At 47.7% G+C, this 20,318-nt stretch overlaps 1 protein-coding gene across 2 annotated transcripts in view; it reads right to left on the minus strand.

Moving 5' to 3' along the window:
- The window catches only part of BLK (BLK proto-oncogene, Src family tyrosine kinase), a 42,804-nt gene that overhangs the window by 15,691 nt on the left and 6,795 nt on the right, over positions 1-20,318 (minus strand). Inside the window, exons 1-5 of one of the 2 annotated variants that reach the window (XM_080585720.1) lie at positions 19,141-19,332; positions 11,003-11,105; positions 8,015-8,063; positions 1,370-1,463; positions 408-506 (exon numbers count right to left, since the gene is read on the minus strand). In XM_080585720.1, the coding sequence (XP_080441846.1) occupies positions 408-506; positions 1,370-1,463; positions 8,015-8,063; positions 11,003-11,105; positions 19,141-19,220 (425 nt within the window). In that variant the 5' untranslated portion in view covers positions 19,221-19,332. Of the gene's footprint in view, positions 1-407; positions 507-1,369; positions 1,464-8,014; positions 8,064-11,002; positions 11,106-19,140; positions 19,333-20,318 lie in introns of those variants that run through there. The other variant, XM_080585719.1, reaches the window with a different exon arrangement.

Raw genomic sequence — 20,318 nt, forward strand, 5'->3', positions numbered from 1 at the left:
ATACATGGGCTGGAGGCTGAGCGTAATGTGCCCATAGCCACTAAAAAAATCTCTTGGATACAAAGAACATTTATGTCTCGACCAAGTTTCTGCATGCTGTTAAATAATTGCTGAATTCAGTGATGGTTGGGTCACTCCAAGACGAGATTGGAAAGAGGGATTGCAAAAGAAGTCAGCAGGTTTGCTCCTTTATAACTGAATGCCATCAAAGAGGATACACCATGGGAAAAACTCCTTCTTCTGCTTGTAAAATAGGCATAAAAAAACCCTTGGGACTCAAATCTGTCTTTGCAGGGTGCCAGATAGGATGCCTGCACCTGGGCTAATGCAGCAACCTGTGCCAGGACTCTGTTTCAGAAAGGAAAGCTCTGCATCAGTGTTCACCCCTCACAAGCTTATGCACTTACTTTTCTTCTTCCAAGCTGTCCACTTGTGCGACAAAGTTGCTGGGGATGTAGCCCTTCTTCCCAGTGCTGAGGGATTTTGCCAGCCACCAGTCCCCCTCACTGCAAATAAATAAAAAATGTGAGTGCCCAGAGGAGGTTTCTCAACAAGCTTAGAGTGCAAGGTCAACATGCTTTCTGGGGTTTCAGGCACTGCAAGGAGGACAGTGCTAATTAGGTAAAATGTTAATTTTACTCTACAGGTCCCTCTCAATCTCCTAGGACCACCACTCGGCTGAAGGTTGGTGAGAAAGACAACATTTGGTCTTTCAGGGACTTCTGGAGGTGACAGCCTCTTTCCATTGATGCAGAGGAAGCACAGCCCCAAACCTCGGCTGAGCACCCCATAAGAGGAGGGAAATCTGGATCGTTGTGTGTTTATTTTGCCTCTTGCATTGGGGTGTGGAGGCTCCACCATTCTGCTCCTTCCATTATCTGCCAGACACCATGTCACCTCTGGAGGCCACCTCATAGGGCAGCCAAGGATGGAGCAGCCCTTCAAAGCCAAATGGGACCAAAGCTCACCCCTGCCCTGATACGGACTGGGCGGATGGACTGTCAGCCTCATCTCTCATGAGTTTTACAAGATGAAATGAAAGCATTCACCTCTCTGGCTCTATTCTGTCCTTTCCTCAGAATACGCCCAACCCACATCCTTTGCAAAAGCACGATCAGCACAAAATATGAAACAGGCTAAGTTAAGTTGTTGCTGCTTGTGCTACTTCTGCGCCCATGCACACTGGCGATGAGGAAGGTCCCAGTAGCAGCCAGGTGTGGACACTACCTGACCCCAAAGTATCTGTAACCCAAGGAAAGCAGGGAAGTGTCACCTTCCCCATCCCCACATTCTTGTCTGACCCCAAGGTCCCCCCCTTTCCCAACCTGACCATGCTCTTTGAAATCCCCTCTGCTAGCAGCTCCCTTACTTGGAGAGGACTTGGAGTTTCTCCCCCTTGACCAGCTCCAGATCACGGTCGCTTGAGGCAGCAAAGTCGTACAGTGCAATCACAATGACGTTTTCTAAAAAGAAAAAGAAGCAACATCACATTGAATCCAGCTTGTTTCTGGGGGGTGATGCACACGCAGGTGTATGGTGGGGCATTTCACACACCCCCAGTCCCCCAAAAGCCAAGCTTTCTGCCAACCCAGCTTTCCTGCCAACCGCAGCTCCTGCTCGGGGACTAACACTGATTCACCAAAGTGTTTCCTGTGTGTGTATTTTTAAAGCACTCCAGATCCCCATATCCACAAAACCCCGAGCGTCAACAATGAGAAAATGTTTGTGTGGAATAAGAAAGGTCATAAATCATCCATCGGTGTTTGGCCTCAGTTTTACAGGACGGGAAATGAAAACCGTTGTGGCAACACTTCCCAGGGTGTCTCTGGGATTTGGCTCAACAAGATGAGGTTTTCTTGACTGCAGAAGGTACGGAGACATCTCAGTTCCTGTTAGAGGAGCCCACTGCTAGGGCCTAGCTCTGCCTCCAGATGCTCCGGGCTCAGTCTGTATCTTGCCATCCCTTTTACGTGCTGTTCCCTGCAGATGTGACACCACGTGGAAGTCGTGCTGCTGTTTTCGACTCCAGCGCCCAGCTGCTTTTTGGCTCAGCTGCAATTCCCGTGGGAGCAGGATTCAGGATCTCCTTCCCCAACACAAGTGCATTTCTGATTTCCTCTCTCCGGACCTCAAACCTGATGCTGTGTGTCTCCCATTTCTCCTGCAACCCACCTGGACTGAGGCTGTGAGCAGATTTAGGTCCCCATCCTCTACCCTTACACCTTACTTTGACTCCATCCATGTCAGCCCAGCCTAAAATTCGGCACAGCAAAATGATGCATGCACTGTGATGCACACCAGCCGTGCCATGCATGGCAAAGCAGCCACTGGGTACACATGTTGTGAGGGGCAGATCTCAGTGGCTGGAGGCTCGGGGAGGTGAATTGCTATGTTTGCATGCCTGGGTTGTGCCGGTGCTGCTTGCGGAGAGGTTGTGCAACCATCCACGTGTGCGCGGCGTGCTTGCAGCCGCTGAAGCAGAAATGAGCAGATATTTTGGGGCAGATCAAAACCTATGAAAAGAATTGGCACTCGCGTGCAAACCCAAGCACTGAACCAATACACAGTAACAAAAAAAAAAAAAAGAAAAAGGAAAAGGAACAAGAAAAGGAAAGGAAAAATAAAGAAAAGAAGGAATAGGAAAAAAAAGAAAGGGGAAAGAAAAAGAAAAAGAAAAAGAAAAAGAAAAAGAAAAAGAAAAAGAAAAAGAAAAAGAAAAAGAAAAAGAAAAAGAAAAAGAAAAAGAAAAAGAAAAAGAAAAAGAAAAAGAAAAAGAAAAAGAAAAAGAAAAAGAAAAAGAAAAAGAAAAAGAAAAAGAAAAAGAAAAAGAAAAAGAAAAAGAAAAAGAAAAAGAAAAAGAAAAAGAAAAAGGAGACCTGTGGAAAGACTTTAGCTTGTATGCAGCCTAATTAATGCACCAAGAGCCATGGACGGTCTATATATAGCATTTTTCAAAACAGACTGTCAAGCCACAGTCTCTGTGTGACCTTTTCAAATAATGCCACCAGCAAGAGAGCCAGACTGGCCCTTTGTCATCGCAAGATAACTTGTCTCTGGGGCAACTTGGGTTTTGTGTCCGTGCAGACTGGCTGCTGCTCTGCTGGCGATTTATTGGCGAGGAGGGATGAGAAGGGGTCAGCGTCAGAGGGGAGAGGAGAAAGGAAACACGGCTTTGTAAGCCAAAGCCCCGAGCAGCTCCTGTCAGGCTTGCGAGGAGGAACTCAGGGATGCAAGAGAAGTTTCAGCAGAGCCTCACTCTCTGCTACGTGTGGGGAAAAGGATGGTCGGCCACAAGGGAGAATGCTTTGAAGTCTTAAAATAGCTTGCACGGATGGGGGCTTCCCCTTGAGGGATCTCAAAGCATAAGCAGTGCCTCCATCCGCTCGCTGCCTCCTTGACAAGGCTGGTGTTATACCACAGCTTCTCTGACACGAGAGGTTTCTGGGCATGTGCCTGCTGCTAGGTGTCCCCAGCCAGTGTGCTCATGCACTCACACTGTCCAGCTCCTCTTGAAAGTGAAAAAAGCAGTGGCTTCACTTTTGCATTAAAAAATAGAAGCAAATGTGTAAATATTGTCAAGCATTGAGTGGCTGCATGCTCAAAAAAAATAAAATAAAAAAAAAAGAGAAAGAAAAAGAAAAAGAAATAGAGAAAGAAAAAGAAAGAGAAATAGGAAAAGAAAAAGAGAAAAAGAAATAGGAAAAGAAATAGGAAAAGAAATAGGAAAAGAAATAGGAAAAGAAAAAGAAATAGGAAAAGAAAAAGGAAAAGGAAAAGGAAAAGGAAAAGGAAAAGGAAAAGGAAAAGGAAAAGGAAAAGGAAAAGGAAAAGGAAAAGGAAAAGGAAAAGGAAAAGGAAAAAGAAAAAGAAAAAGAAAAAGAAAAAGAAAAAGAAAAAGAAAAAGAAAAAGAAAAAGAGAAAAAAAGAAAAAAGGAAAAGAAAAAGAGAAAAGAAAAAGAAATAAATTTGGATCTTGAAACAACTGCCATAACTACTAATAAACGGAACCAAAATGAACCAACCAAACAAAAAAACAAGAGGAGAAATGGAAGAAGAAAAAGAGTAAAATTTGCAAGGACAAAAAGGTTTTCTATGCTGAAAAAATAATATGTCTCCTTCTTATCCCCTTCTCAACATTCATTTGAGAAACACTGCACGCTTAAGTGAGCCAGAAGAAAAGCGCTCTCTCTGCTCCAGCCAGCAGGACTTGCCGTCTCACGATGAAAGTGGCTCTCTCCCTCCCTCAGCCTGTCACCCCGCTGAGAAACAGCCTCGATAATACTTTTTTGGCCCATTTGGTCAGGTTAGGTCATGAGCGGCTCCGCGTGGCACCGGGCTGCTGGGCGTGAGTGCTTTGCAGATAGAGCTAGCAGCCCGGGGACTTTGATAGCGAGCCAAAACACATCTTGGCTCAGGGCTGCTGTCAGGAAAGCGAGATACCAGCTCAGTTTGCGTAGGCTGAGTGCCAGTTTGATGGCTTAATGGAAAGGATTCAAGCAGGCTTCCCACCGCTGTCCCGTCATGAATGGAAAGCCTTTGCAACCATCCCACAGCGATGGAGCCATGAGAAGGTTGTGCCAGCATCCCTCGGAGGACCAAGAATTAGTTTAGAGCCGTGCTAGGGTGGTTGTACGGTAAAAGACGACTCGCAGGACATGTGTTGGCCTACTGGCTGCACTCAGCCGTGAGTTAAAGCTGCCAGCAACGGGTCCAGCTTCCCGTTTGAGCAAGGCAAGGGCTGGTTCACCAAGAGAAATGTGTGCCAGGAAAGCGAGCCTTCCAAACACACGGCTGCTGGTGGCACACCGAGGGCAGTGCCGTTAAGTCCTGGTGGTGGGGATGCAGAAGACTGTGGGATGGGGATATTGCGTCGCCCAGCAGGTCAGCAGGTCCAGGTCTGACGGAGATGCCTCCTGAGACATGCAGGCTTGAAATGGAAGCCTGATTTCTGCCAGATATGTTCCTGCCTTGTGCATCCATGTGCCTTGTGTTTTGACACAGTGAATTATTATCATTATTTTTTTTTTCAGATAATTTCTGTTTTCCACATAAGATTGTATCTTATGATTGAAACTCATAACTTTTTTTTTATCAGGAAATGTGAACATTTGGGGTAATTCACTCTCATCTTCCTTCCCTCTCTTGCTTTCGATTTGCAATGCCTATTTTTAATGAGAAATTCTCATTTCTCATTGAAAAGTCAGCCTTTACAGCAGAAGCATCTCTTCCTTGTTCCACCTAAATGCACAACCACGTTCCGGAGAGCCTCCCTTTCAAACTCAAATCCACATTCAGGGAACGACAATAAAAACGACTTAGAGCTTTGATGCTAATCTCGAGATGCCTGAAGAGACTTCCATTTCCAGAGCACGCTTAGCTCCCACCCTCTGAAAATCTGACCTGTTCACACCATGGTTAGTCAAAGCATGCAAGGAGGTTGCAGTTCCTCAATTGGAAGAAATGCCTTCACATCGGGGCTGATTCTGTGTGCACTTGCAGGTTATTATAATGCCTGAGGGCAAGCACCCCAAACAAGCAGCTGTCTCCATCAGTAGTACTTAAATCCAGCTGTGCACAGGGGTTATTTCACCTATCTGCTACCTCTCATCTATCTAATGCAAGGGAGTAGCAGCAGCTGTGGCAATGGAGCTGTTGTGCTTGGGGCAAGGACTTGGCTGGGCTTTTTGCTGAATTAAAGGTAAGTTTTGACCCCACAGAGTGGAGGGAGGATCCACCACTGACCTTAAAGGCATCACAAGTGCTTAGGGACCCGTGGTAAAATGAATGAGAGACTCACACGGTGGAATAACTCGCAAGCGAAGGGTGGATTGGCGATGCTGCCAACACCACGGTTGGCCAGAGAGTTATGTACTTCTCGCCTGTCTTCGTGCTACTTCCATTAAGCCAAGTAATGACAGGAGGAATTAGGCTTTTGTTAACAATAACTAAATAAATTATTTCTGAGACAGCAGCGTGAAAGCTTCAAACTGTGATACAAGTTGCGTAACACCAAGACCAGAAGGGGAAAAAAAAAAAAAAAGTCATGATGAAAGGAGTGCAAAAAATCAAAAAGAAGGGAAAAGGGAAAAGGAAAAAGGAGGAAAAGGAAAAGAAAAAAAAAGAGAAGGAAAGGAAAGGAAAGGAAAGGAAAGGAAAGGAAAGGAAAGGAAAGGAAAGGAAAGGAAAGGAAAGGAAAGGAAAGGAAAGGAAAGGAAAGGAAAGGAAAGGAAAGGAAAGGAAAGGAAAGGAAAGGAAAGGAAAGGAAAGGAAAGGAAAGGAAAGGAAAGGAAAGGAAAGGAAAGGAAAGGAAAGGAAAGGAAAGGAAAGGAAAGGAAAGGAAAGGAAAGGAAAGGAAAGGAAAGGAAAGGAAAGGAAAGGAAAGGAAAGGAAAGGAAAGGAAAAGTTTTTGAAATAATATTACGTCTCAGACATATGTAGTCAATAATTTTGCCTTGAACTGGAAGTGCTCCCATAAGATATAATTCAGCTCTTTGCTTTTTTTATGATTGAATAGTCTGCATTTTGTGCTTCTTTTATCACTTCACTTGATTTATCCTCTTTCACCAGAATATCTCAAATGGTTCCTATCAGCCCATGTTGCTACACAGAACAGAGGCAGACATAGCATCATTTCTAGAAGCTTAGGCACTGGCTGAGAAAAACGAGAAGTTCCCAAACCATCAGTGTGAGTATTCCTCCAAAACTGGAACCAAACTCAACAGACCACGATATTTTTGAGATCTGCAAACGGCTAACACGGTACTTAATGCACTTATCATCTTTCCACTTCTGCCTTCTGGCATGAAGCAGAAGTAAAAGACGCCTCCAAAGACAGCTTCTGCTGTGTTTCCAGCCAGAGTGAAAACACTGACAAAAAAAAAAAAAAAATCATGAAAAACTGGTGATGTCTGCTCGGTTGTGGAGGTATGAGAACGAACTCACTTGGAAACGTGCCATGAAAAATATTTTGCCAAAGAAAGCATGGTTTCTGGAAAAGTGGTCCTTGCACAGAGAAGCGCACAGATTCACGTGGATGAAGAGCTAAGCCTCGCACAACGCCTGTATCAGCGCAGGCGTAAGGCTGAATAACACCGAAGTGTCTCAAAACAAAACGTTTTAGTGTTCCCGTTCTGATCTCTGTAAGAAACGTCAGATTTGAAGAAAACATTCTGACTTTCCAGTAGTTCCTCTGGCCACCCCAAAGCAGAGGTGTCCACAAGACCACGAAGGCCAGGTCTGCTGTTCCACCCATCCTACCTATTTGCCACCTCACTTTTTCCTTTGCTCATGCCCCAGCTCCCTTTCTCCTTCTCTTTCACCCACATGAGAAACATTTACATGTTGCCAGCTGCTTTCTTCCAAGCTTCCTCTATTTTTTGCCCTCACTGATCCTCTCTCTCTGTCTTTAATCTGCAAAACTTCTTTGACACAAATAGCTACAACTGCTGTCAGAGGCCAGGCAGAGGTAGCGGAGGGCTTCCTGCTAAAAGGCAATCATCTACCAAACGCCATCTGTGATCTGCAGATAATTGCAGAGGCGGTTGAAGTCAATAACCAGTCTCCAGGCAGGGGCTCTGAGCATCCTTATTTTATACTTTTCTTTCTTCTCGTTCTCTTTGTAGTCTGCCTAGGCTCTCTGATGCCTGCTATTTCCTCTGAAACATTCAGCTGGCTGGATATTGCATCCACAAGTGCTCATGCTGCAGACGGGGCAGCAGACAGAGAAATCTCATGCAGCTGATGCCTCAGATCTCGCTTTGCTCAGCCAACGAAGGAGTGTATTTCTCTTAATTTCTTTGATGAGTAGGGGAAACTGGCAGCGACAAATATTTAGTGATTTAAACCGAATGTTCCGAAACGTACTGATAAACTCCCTGCCTGGCAATGCTGAAAATACAGAAACCGCACGCCTGTGACATGACAGTTTGTTCTCAAGACCTGCTGTCGGGGGACCACCACCTTGCAAAACCCCACGGGAAGACGAAAGAAGCAGTAATTGAGCTAAGCATCTTACCTTGTACAGAGGCTTGGTTTAGATGAGGGATGTTGATAAATTGTCTGCCCTTTGATGGAAACAGAAAAAGAAGATATTTGTTAGCTCTGCTGTGTTTGCTGGAAGGCCTGCTCTCAGCTTCACAGATGAGTGGGAGTCTGATCCAGAGCCCACTGCAGTCAGTCAGCAGGCCCTGCATCTGGCTCCCTATGTGTCGTGATTGTTTTAGCACATTTTGCTGTGATGTGTTCATAGCTGGCTTCACCGTCAGCTTGAATAAACCTTGGCTCCCCTCTGAATAAAAAATGTAAATCTGCTACCCACTCATTTTGAGCCTGGTCTATCTAACTCTGATGCCAGGTATAGGATCACTGAGGGATGAGATGTGAATGGCCCAAGTGAGAAACAACAGTTGCAATATTATTCAAAGCAGAAAACCTGGGGTGTTCTTTGCCATGGTTGTCCTATGGCTCACAGAACACCCTTTCCTCAGGGGTATGTTCAGAAAAAGAGGCAGCGATTTAACTAGCAAATTAATCAGCAGCAAGGTACCCCACATTTGAAACATTGACCTGGTCCCTAGTTTGTTTTTGGCCCTGACCCTGGGAATGGTTTAGGGTTAGTTTGGCCAGAGACCACTCCTAATCAGCAGCTGGGGTGCAACCACCTTGCTTTGGAGGCTGGGACTTTAGAAGTATGGAAATGCCCCGGTGGGCTCTGTTGGCCTCCACCCATCCTCAAACTCTTGTGATCAGTCCCAGGTACAGTGCCTAGTGACTGAAGTGGATCTGTGACCACTGCCAGGGATATTTATATGTGTGCAAAAGGGGTGAACCACACACACCGAATTAAAAAATATTTAGTGCTTCCTGTCCGCCTTACCCTTTGGCTCCCACTTAGCAGCACTGTAGGGAGGGAGAGCTGCTCAGCCACTGCCCTTTCTAATTTAACTGAAAGAAATATGGACTTTCCCTGACATGTGGGAGCTTAGTGCTCGTGGCAAAAAAAATGAGTGTCAGAAGGTGATTGATGATCCTGCATTTACACTGATAGCAGCTTCCCTCCAGTGAACTGGGAAGAAGGAAATTTAGGAAAAGAACATCCTCTTGGTCAACGTGACATTTTCTGTCATGAAAACTGAACTTCATCATGATGTGAGAACTCAGAACTGAAACCAAAGGAGTAAAAAAAACCCACCATCTGTCATCAAAATCAATGATAGACATCCTTCCCCCTCTTCCCCCCCTTCGCAGAGCTCAAGACCTGAGGTGGTTTTCAGGTTTTCACATGCCCATTGCACATAGAGTTCCTCTTGTGCTGGCTGCTGGATGCAGTGCTGACAAGGACAGGGAAAGAGGAAATATTTTCACGTCCTCTGTACAGCAAGAAGCAGCTAGATTACCTGATTTCCCAGGTTTATATACAGAGTTTATTATTTGAGATCTCCTAAATGTCTGTGTCCATGCAAGCACAGGCTGTATGAATCCAACGGGAGCAGCAGGTGCTCAGCATTTCTGATTCTCACAGATTAGCTGTAGACCCTCTTTTTGAGCCTGTTGTCCGCCCTGATGGTAAAGTTTCCATTGCGGTTTGCAACTTTGAATCTTAGCATGAATCTGACCCATCTTTGTGCCATTTGCAGATCAGCAACACGAGCCTGGTTTGCAGAGTGCTGGAGGCAGCAGCCCTGTTTGAGATACAGGGCCAGCTTGAAGGATCACAGTGGCACACGGGGTGGTGGCTGATGAACATTTTCTTCCTGACCCCTGCCCTGCTCTCCAGTCCAGCTTTATTGGGTTTATGTGACAAGTTTTTGGTAGCTGGGGGCTGCAGGGGTGGCCTCTGTGAGAAGAATCCAGAAGCTGCCCCATGTCAGATAAGGGCCAGTTTCAGCTGGCTCCAAAGGGACCTGCTGCTGCTCAAGGCCGAGCCAACAAGCAATGTTGTTTGTGCCTCCGGTATAGAAGATTTAATAAAGGAAATTAAACTGCTGAACAACAGTAGCTGGGAGAGTGAGGAGTGAGAAGCAGCCCTGCCCCAGGTCAGTGCAGCAGGAGGGCAGGAGGTGCTCCAGGCACGCAGCACAAGTTCCCCCGCGGCCTGTGGAGAGGCCCCTGGTGGAGCAGGCTGTCCCCCTGCAGCCCACGGGTCCCACACGGAGCAGATCTCCACGCTGCAGCCCGTGGAGGAGCCCCCGGTGGAGCAGGTGGATGTGGCCTGGAGGAGGCTGCGGCCCATGGAGAGCCCCCGCAGGAGCAGGCCCCGGGCCGGAGCTGCAGCCCGTGGAGAGGAGCCCACGCAGGAGCAGGGGGTCTGGGGGGAGCTGCCGCCCGTGGGGGCCCCGTGCTGGAGCAGTTTGCTCCTGGGGGATGGACCCTGTGGTACGGAGCCGTGTGGGAGCAGTCCTTGAAGAGCTGCTGCCTGTGGGCAGCCCCCGCAGGTTCTGTTCAGGAAAGATGGCATCCTGTGGGAGGGACCCCACATGGAGCAGGGGCAGAGAGGGACCGAGAAGGAGCGGCGGCGATGAAGTGCTACAGACTGACCGCAGCCCCCATTCCCCTGTTCCCCTGTGCTGCTTGGGGGGAGGAGGGAGAAGAAGGTGGTTTTGGAGGGAAGGTGTTTTTAGTTTGCTTTCAGTTTCTCAGTGCCCTAGTCTGTTAGTAATAGACAATAAATTACGGTAATCTCCCTATGCTGAGTTTTGCCCATCACGATAATTGCTAAGTGATCTCCCCGTCCTAATCTCAACCTTTGAGTCCTTTTCATAGTATTTTCTACCCCTTTCCCTTTGAAGAGGGAGAGCGAGAGAGTGGTTGTGGCGGAGGTCAGCTGCCCAGCTGGGTAAAACCACCACACCAGCCCAAGCAAATAATAATAATAACCACCACACACAGCTTTTCAGAGCACCATCATCACAAACCCACTCAGATAATTCATGGCCATAACAGATCTCTAGAAAGAAAATGGCATCCTTGAGGACCCGAAAAGGACATAAAACTGCAGACTTACCTTGGGTGGGGCAGGAGGAGGTTTACTCTTGTGTTTTGGATTGCTTCCAGAAGTGCATTTCTCGTTGGACGTCAGTTGGTTTTTGCTGCCAAGTAAGCCCATCCTGGAAGAAAGACCAATAATTATTTTATAAGTAAATTGTTCTTGGGGAAAGATGCAGACAGCAAGGGAGAAAACAATCATCTAATTCATGAAGAACAAACTGGAGAAGATGAAAATGTAGAGAAAAATGGGACAGTGGAGGGGTGAGTCTAATAACATCCCATCTAGAGACCTCCTACTACCCCAGATCTTGTAAACCTCATAATTTCTGTTCCCACACAAGCCTGGTCCTTCACACTTTGCAGATGAGTTTCAGAGAGACACTGTAAGTCACCACTAAAAAAAAAATAAAAAATAAAGAGCACAAATGACTTCTCTAGCTGAGTCTCTTCTTCAAGACACAGACCCTCAACTGGTGTTGAGCAGACTTGCTCCACAGCCAGGTGATGCTCCATGAACGCTGTGCAGAAGGTGATGCTGGAGATCTTCGACAATATCACTGTGCTGAGCTGTTCAGATGTACCAGGGCTTGTTGAGTGCCACACAGTCCCCACACCAAGATCAAGCCGTGGCCATGCTGCTCAGTGCTTTCTGTAGGTTATGTACCTCCCGTGCAGCACACAGATGTGGTGGCTGTCTGCATGGTACTTGTCCCCTCCATCCTTGGGCTTAGGCAGCTCATGTATACTCTCAGGTTGTCCATGAAGTAATGGCACCTGATGAGGTGCTTCAGAGGACTGCAAGATGTTTGGGGAATTTAACATGGTGTAGCTTGCATCCATCCTGCCTATTATGTGTGGGCCTAGGCATTGATTCAGTTGCCCACGTGCAATGCCCCAGTACTATTTGAGATGCCCTGGGGTCTCACAAGCTGTGGGCCTCCTGTACCTCTTGGATTATGTTTTCCTGATACATGTAGGTTGGAAAAAACACATCCCAGGCACCATAAGGAGCACTCAACAAAAGTGAATCAAACCCTTTTCATGGGCTATCCTCTGGTCCACACTAGGGTTTCTATACTCATTCTTGAGGGCTGGCTTAATTTGCAGCCCTGAAATGTAATTTCAGGTCTGGTCAATAATCCCAGTATAATATTGAGTCTGGGTGGCCAAAATAGCCAAACCACAACAACCTCAGCATTCTCAGCCCCCTGAAAATGTAGGGAGCAGTGGAAGCCAGCATTACTGAAAAGCTATTGCCATGGGTATGTAAGGTATCTACATTGTCCAGCACCAAAGTCTGCCCCAGCCTCAGCTTTGAACAAAAGGCATAGAAAGATATGGACTAAATGTAAAAAAAAAAAAAAAATAATCCCAAACTGTGAATACTTTCATCTGATCAAAGACAATTTGGCTCCCGTTCTTTCTAAAATACCTCATGGTCTGCAATGAATATGGAGGACTGGAGGTCCTGGGAATAATGTGGATAGTCAATTCCCCCAGACGTCATGATAAAATCAACAGATGTGTTCAAAAAGACTTCTGGCAAACCAGATATGAAGGAAAAAAAATATTCCGGTAAAAGCAACTTTTAAATTTTTTTTCCCCTTTTTTCTTCTTTCTAGCATGTTTCTTTTATGTCAAAAACTGGGACCTCTAAAAGGAGAAGGTTTCTAACAGAGACATCCCAATATTTTAAGGTGTTATTTTTTCAAACTGCCTCCTCCCTTCTGCCTCAGCTGAGGTGAGCAAAATGGAAGGAATTAGTGAAATATTTCAGGATAGCCCCATATACAATCTTTTCTCTAATCAAAAGCTTTTCAGCATCCATACTTCTCTAAGCTTTTCTCAGACCCGAGTTTTCATGTGGCCCATCCACCTGTACACAGGCCTCAGCATCGCTGTGGGCACGGACTCGGTGCGGTTGGAGGGGAGGTTTAGCCCACTGAATCAGCCACAGCATTTCCTGCAGCGAGATACTGAACTTCAGCAGCCTCTCCTCCTGGTTGTAACCAGACCTTGCTCTGCTTAGAAGATCTGGTTGTCATGCAATGGTTCATGTGTTGTGAAGTGAGCTTTTCCTTCCCTTCCACTTGCAAACTGCTGGAAGATGACTACGTGCCAGCAATTCTGATTCTGAATGGTGTTATTGACCAGGATAATAAATTAGGGTAGCTCAAGTTCCCTTTTCACCCATGGAAATGCAAAGGATTATTTTAAGTCAAGGCTGGGTGTTAGGGAAAGGTTCTGCACCCAGAGGTGGTCAGGCACTGGGACAGGCTCCCCAGGGCAGTGGTCATGGCACCGAACTGCCAGAGTTCAAGAAGTGTTGGGACAACGCTCTCAGACATAGGGTCTGGTTTTGGGTGGTGCTGTGTGGAGCCAGGATTTGGACGCGATGGTCCTTGGGGGTCCCTTTCAACTCAGGACATTCTATGATTGGACACACATCTGTGGTCCTTGTTACCATTTCTCTGGAGCATCTCAGGGTCCTTGGGATACTCTGGTCCTGAATGGGAAATGCAGACATAGCAACTGGCATTTTTTCTACAGACTTAGGGGACATGAGATATAGCATAAGTCTTCAATATGCTTCAAATGCCGGTCATGTTGACCCGATTATTTTATAAGAGGACGCACTCTCTACAGAATGGTGACTACACATTTTGGGGTCTTGAGTCACTCTCAGGGTTGACTGTGGTGGGGCATGGAGAAACATTAACTACAGCAAGTCCAACCAGGTGTTGAAGGGGCTTGTGGCCACCCCAGCTCCTCTGACAGGGTTGGAGGGGTGCAAGGACCATGCTCTGACCTCCAGATCTCCACACGATGTTCCTGCGTCCAAGGGAGCCTTGCACCCTAGGGACACCTCATCGTCCCACCACACCGAGACTGGAAACACTTCTCCACAAACACCCCTCTGCACGCTCACATAAACTGACCTCTCTCCACACATAAAACTGCAAAGCGACCCCGGACATGTCAGTGTAAGGCAACAAAGAGAAGCAAACAACATGTCCCAGCTCAGGCGGGAAATGGAACCAGCAAGAACTCTCCTGCAAAGGTCACCCGCTCCCACCCACGCCTTTGCCTCCGTGGCACACAGACTTTAGCACTGCTCTGGGTATTTATGATGCCTACTAAATCCAGCATTCATGTTCTCCACGCCTTCAGCAACTAACACAACCGTCCATCATGCCAGCAGGTCTTAGACAAAACCCGAAAATAATGCTGCAGACAAATGCTGAACGGTGCAGCATGCTGTTGGTAAGCTCCCAATCCACTGCTGGCGAAGTTCTATTTAAAAAAAAATATATTTTTTTTTCAAAAAAGATGGCTGAGATGAACACGCATTGTTCACAGTGTTTCTGCTTTAGATTATTGGTTTTTAAATCAGCATCACAAAAATAGATTTGAGAAAACTAACCGATAGGTCTCACAGTCTATTTTTTCCCCACAGTGGAAAAGAGCACCGGTAAGAAAACAGTAACTCAGAAAAGCATAAAAATATCCTTTCATCTATTTACTACTTTGCCCATCTAAAAATGTTTATTTTTAATAACTGAAAGTGGGGAAACCTTTCTTTCTAATATAATCTGTGAATACAGATAAGAAAATGTGATTATGCTTATCACATCAATATTATTTAACCAAAATGTTCTCCATGTGTTCATTCCCTTTTTAACTCATTTTCTCAAGTTTACTCAAGTTCAAAACCAAGAAAATATATTTTAAAAAAATATTTTGATGGCAACTAGAAATCATAAAGGAACAAAGATAGTTAAGGCAATGCAAAAATTTCCGGATGTTTGAAAAGTTTTAGCAAAAAAGAGTCTGGTTTGGATGTCAATAAGTTTTGTGTAAAAATACTTTCTGCAGAAGTTTTTCTGAGAGATTCTAAAGATCTTTGGCTGAGAAAGTCAGCAGACATGAGGACGGTGAGCTCTGTGTAACATACAGCTCCGAACGTATGTGGGACACACATGCAGGTCGCAGACACATGGGTTACTTGTATAGGACCTCCAAAAAATGCTGTGTGCCCTGGAGAACCAAAGGCAGTTTTGGTTGTCTTCAGAGCTGACATTTTGGTTAGTGAGAGCTGGATGCACGTAAAGATGTTCCTGCAGCAATGGTCCAAGGGGGGAGTCTTCTGAAGATCCCACCTCATGGCCTGCTCAAGCAATATTTCTACTGATATTTGGACAAGGATGTAAATTTTATCGTTCACCCATCTCTGAAAGGGGTCGGAGAAGTTGCCCCAGAGGAGCAAACCAACTAGCTGTGCCTGCAGCCCCCATGAGGCCCAGGTCCAGCAGGGGTGGACACGCGTCTTTGCTGACCACAGCATTAGGAGACCTGCCTTGTCTCAATGCTTGGCACATTTTGAGTGCTTGGGGGAGCTAAAGCAAAGAGGGTGGTGTCAAATTGGTGCTGTTGGACACACTTATGCTTTATGTTGTAGCAGATCAGAGAGCAGGATGGAGGTACCTATGCTAAGCCAGGTGCTGCAAGCATGAACTTTTTTCCCCATCTCCTCTTTACAGTAAGCAACCCTTCGTCACGAGCATGCTGTCGACTGCGGTTGGCTGCTTTTTGCTACCCAAGCAAGAGAGCTCAAAATTGCTGCTGATGTGAAGGCAGCAATGCCTTCTGCACCAGGGATGTGGATGACACAGATGAACGGCCTTGGGATCGCATGGGCGGGCGCGGGGGAAAAACACGACAGAATCTAGCAGAAAAGCAGAAGTTTCGGCTCATCATTTGCCTCACCCCCATGAAACTGTGCCATGGAAAAATAGCTTAAGGCTTGAGTAAGCCAATAGTGTTCCGCTGTGAGGGCAGCTCCAAAAACCCCCCAAGACCAGAGAAAGCACAAAATCACCCCTTTTCCATTCAAATGCTAGGGTGGGTCCAGCAGGGTTTTCATAGTTGACCAAGATTAGATATTTCACCTCGTTTTAAAACTTAAGAATATCTTTCTTAAGAAAAAACATTTTAATAGAAATAGCATAAAAAAAAATATTCTGAAAGTGCAGACAGTTATGGTTTTAAATGCTCAAGTTTTTTCTTGTGTGTCTTCCCTTTACCAGAAAGAACTACTGAAATCAACTCACTTTGGATACAATAACGTAATTACACCAGATTTGCAATTTCACATCAGCAAGGAGCAAAAAAGTTCAGTTGAAAGATTTCCCCCAGGTCGAGGCACATCCCAGATGCATTAAATTCTCCAGAAGCTTTCTTCTCCCTCAACAAAATATTTCATTATATTTCCGAGCCAGGCACCCTTGGGTTGTGTTGCAAGACAGAACCAGAGAATTACTGAAGAACTTGATTAGATCAGCAGTGAAGAAGACATCCCTACCTAAGCATTTTCGGCTGTTTTCCAGTTTTGCTGGGTTTTGGCCGAGTTCTTTTTAATTTCATTTTTAAGCCTGTGAATGATTAGTGGCTTCGTTGCTAGGAGGTGGTTAGAAGGCAGATACGAACAACAAGAAATGTGCTGTGCTATAAACGGCATCAGCCCTGCAGAAGATCTGTCTCAGGCAGAAAGTGGAGAGTGTGGCCACTGTCCTCTGGAAGGACACAGCAGGTAAAGTCTTGTTGGACAACCCTTCCTGCAAGCAGGAGGGCAGGGAGACCTGCTGCAATACACATAGTGTGGGTGTCCTGCTGACAGCACGGAGACTCTTATGGCCAAAAACTGCTGCTCAGAAGGAGTGACCAGGCTGTGCGTGGTGGGATTAGAGCAATGAATGAAGTCCCTATTAAGAGCTGGAGAGAATCAAAGAATCATTAGGGTTGGAAAAGCCCCCCGAGATCATCTGGTCCAACCATCCCCCTATCACCAGTGTCACCCACTGAACCATGTCCCTAAGCACCACGTCCAACCTTTCCTTAAACATCCCCAGCATGGAGCCAGAGGCATCATGGCCTTTGCTGGGGGGTGAAGCAGATGGCTGTCTTACGTGTTGCATCCTTAGAAAATTGCTGAAGAATTGGAAATTTCAGAGAATTGCAGGGGTTGGAAGGGACCTCAAGAGATCATCGGGTCCAACTCCCCTGCCAAATCAGGTTCCCTAGAGCAGATAAAAATTTCCTATTGGCAATGCTCACACCCCATCCAGACCGCGGTCCTTGTTGGATAAAGATAGCAGGCTGCATTTTTGCTTGCATTAGGGCCTGTTTCAAGCACAAAGAACAGCTTCCCCCGGGAGCATCAGGCTCTTCAGTCAATGCTGGCCCAGGCTGGCATCGTGCTGCTGCCTCTGCCAGCCTCGAGCACAGCCGCTGTGGCCAAACTGCTCTCTGCAATGGTTGTCCTCCACCAGCCAGCACCCAGGGCAGCAGGTGGAGAAATCCAGAGGAGCTCTGTGCTCCTGTGATTAGCCCTTGGTGAGGGGTAGGCACTGCAGAAATGAGATTGGAGTCCAGTGGCTTATTTGGGGATCTCTTCTTGCTGCAATCAAAGCCTAGCCAGCTTGTTGTTTCCACTGCAGTTTAACTCTACTGTGCTTTCCAACTGCAGCAGGTGAATCCAGCCTAGGCAAATAAACCCAGCAGAAAACCTGGCTATTTTGGGTCTGTCTGAGAAGCTGAGACCCTGTGGGAGAAGGCTGTGTGAGGCTGGGGGTGGTGTGTGACTGCACAGATTTCCAGGCGCCTGAGCTTAAGCAGATGCAAAAAAAAAGTTTCTTGACAGAAGAAAAGAAAAAAAAAAGAAAAAAATAAAAAAGATAATAAAAGCTTCTTGCTCTCGGTAGAAGTAGAACACAGCTGCAGGCTGCCAAAGTGGTCATCCGCTAATCAAAACATCTGTCTGGAGGAAAAATCGCTGCTTACATTGAGCATCGCGCCCTGCTGGAGCTTGGCAGATGCTTGGCTGAGCTGCAAGAGGCTGCGGGCCAGGACACGGAGCCAGGGCTGGGGGTCCCAGGGGTGTCGGAGCAGGCTGCTGGGTCAGGAGGACAGACTGCCTGCCCCACCTCCTCCAAAGATGCTGCTCCACGAGCTGTGCCCTGGCGTTGCAGCGATGTCTGCTGGGGATGGCTCTGCAGGAGCAGGGGTCCTGCGGCACGGTGGGGAGGAGCAGGGCGGGATGGGCTGGAGAGCAGAAGGGGGAGGACGGGGCCAGGAGAAGCGTGCACATCTCTTGGGGTGCCAGGAGTGTCTCTGGGGTCCTCTGGGTGTGAGAGGCTTTATCACAAAGCTGCATCGCTCAGTAGAAATTTCTGCTGGCATTTCGACCCAAACCTATCTGCTAATCAAAGCAAGCACGGGCCAAACTTGTTAATGAGCTATGGGCAAGACGGAGCACGGGAAAGGGAGATCCACTCCACAAACCACCCCGAGGTGAGCTCTAAGCCCTGTGGAAGTGGGCACAGGCTGTGCTCGCTTGGCCAAAATCTGCAGTGCTCTGTTTTAGAGAGTTTTGTGGGCATGTCACCTCGGCCTGGCCCTCACAGCTGTGGGGATGTGAGCAGATGGATGGGGTGTCCCTCCACACCTCTACGTTTGGTCAGCCACGTTCCTGCCCCTGGAAAGGCCCTTCCTGGGGGTTATTCCTCTGGGGACAAGGGGAATAGTTGAGACGAGTGCCCTTCAGAAAGGGAACTGCCTTTTCCTAGCGAGAGGATTTTGCAGGATCCATCAGCCCCTTTGGGTCAGGTCCCAACACCCTCCTGCCACCCTCAGATGAGGCGAAGGGACAGAGGGAAGGGTGCACATCCCCAGCTCCCCACCTGAGCTGCTCGGAAAGCCGTGTCGGGGATGGCTGCTGGGCACAGAGCCCTTCCCCTACCCACCCCAGCAGCGCCCAGCTCCGACCAGCTTTCCCCATGCACACACCTCCCCCTCAGGTGGGCAGAGGAGGATGGAAGAACCAGGACGTGCACGCCTGGCGCGCACTTCTCCTCTCTTTTTGCTGCAAACCAAGGGATCAGCATCCCTGCAAACCATCCCTCGGGGCTCGGTCTCATCAGCCTCTCGGGACTGCTCCCATCTCCTCTCTACCCCACAGATCTCAGGGAATGGAAACAGGGCAGGGGGCACCACATGAAGAGGGGATGGGGAAGAGGAAGAAGGTAGAGAAAAGCCTGCTGGGCTTCTCCACACCCTCGGGGGGATGCGCACAGGGGTGGGATGACCCCTACTTGCCTGTTTGCCACGCAGCCGCTCCTGGAGAGCCGATCCAAGGACGGACGAAGCACTGGTCCGACCCATGGCAGATGCTCCATGGGGCTGGGAGCGGTGGCAGAACTTCTCTGTGAGAGACCCCCGGCTCACACCACGTCCACACCATCCATGGGACTGGTGGTTTCGAGCCTTACGCCCCCCAGGATGCCGGAGCAGCCTGATTTTGCAAACGGTTTTTAATGGACTTTCTTTTTTTAATCGCGCCTCTGTGTCAGAACTGGCTCCTCTCTTCCCCCCAAGGATTCCTTGCTCTATTTTGGATATCGGCACGATCCATCGGGGAGGGGGGGCAAGCTGCACTTCCCAGACAACCTGGCCAATGAAAACAGCACTGAGGAAGGCGAGAAACCCGGAGAGAACCCAGACACAAAACCCAGCAAAACCCACAGGCTATTAACAGCTGTCATTAAAATCAGCTGCAGTGGCTGTGAATGGGTTGTTTCCACTAGGCAAACCACCAAATTTTGGGAAACGGCTGAACAAACTGGCTTTGCAGCGATCTCTTCTTTTTGTGATGAGAAGAAAAATTTTCAGATTAAATGTGTTCTGTTCCAGAGAGCCCTGACCCTCTACGAACCTACTGAGTCGTGTCACCGAGGATGCGACGTGCTCTAACGAATGAAGACCTGGACAGGGACTTGCGGGTGACTCTGAGGAAGCTACTTTCTCATTCTGCCTCAGCACGTTCAGTAGGGATACCGAAATGTGTCTGCCTTAGGAGATAAAATGATGTATAAGAAGCAAGATTTGTTTCTACACACTCCTGAGGCTTCCCGTAGGGTGTATTTTCCATGCATTTCGTGGAGCAGACCTGCTGGGTTGCCATTTATCGCCCTTCAGCCGTTGCAAGGACCCCCCCCCCCCCCAAAACCACTGCATGACCTCTGCAGGTAATGCCACGACGTGGTTTTTGCAGTAGGGAGGGAAGGGACGCTGGGTCTCAGCACCCTCGAGGCTTTCAGTCGGTGCCTCGGCTGCGCTCGCAGGGACGGACAAACGCAAGCCGACATCCGCCGAGCGCGGCGCACGGCCCAGAGGCCGCCCACGTGCTGGTGATGTTGTTTACGAAGGAAAGGCTTCGTGGGGCTGCTCTAAGCCCAGGTCAAGGCAGAGGATGTTTACCAGCCTTCAGACCAAGG

This window comes from Anser brachyrhynchus (genome assembly GCF_964034855.1).
Source record: "Anser brachyrhynchus genome assembly, chromosome: 3".
Taxonomy (NCBI): Eukaryota; Metazoa; Chordata; class Aves; order Anseriformes; family Anatidae; genus Anser; species Anser brachyrhynchus.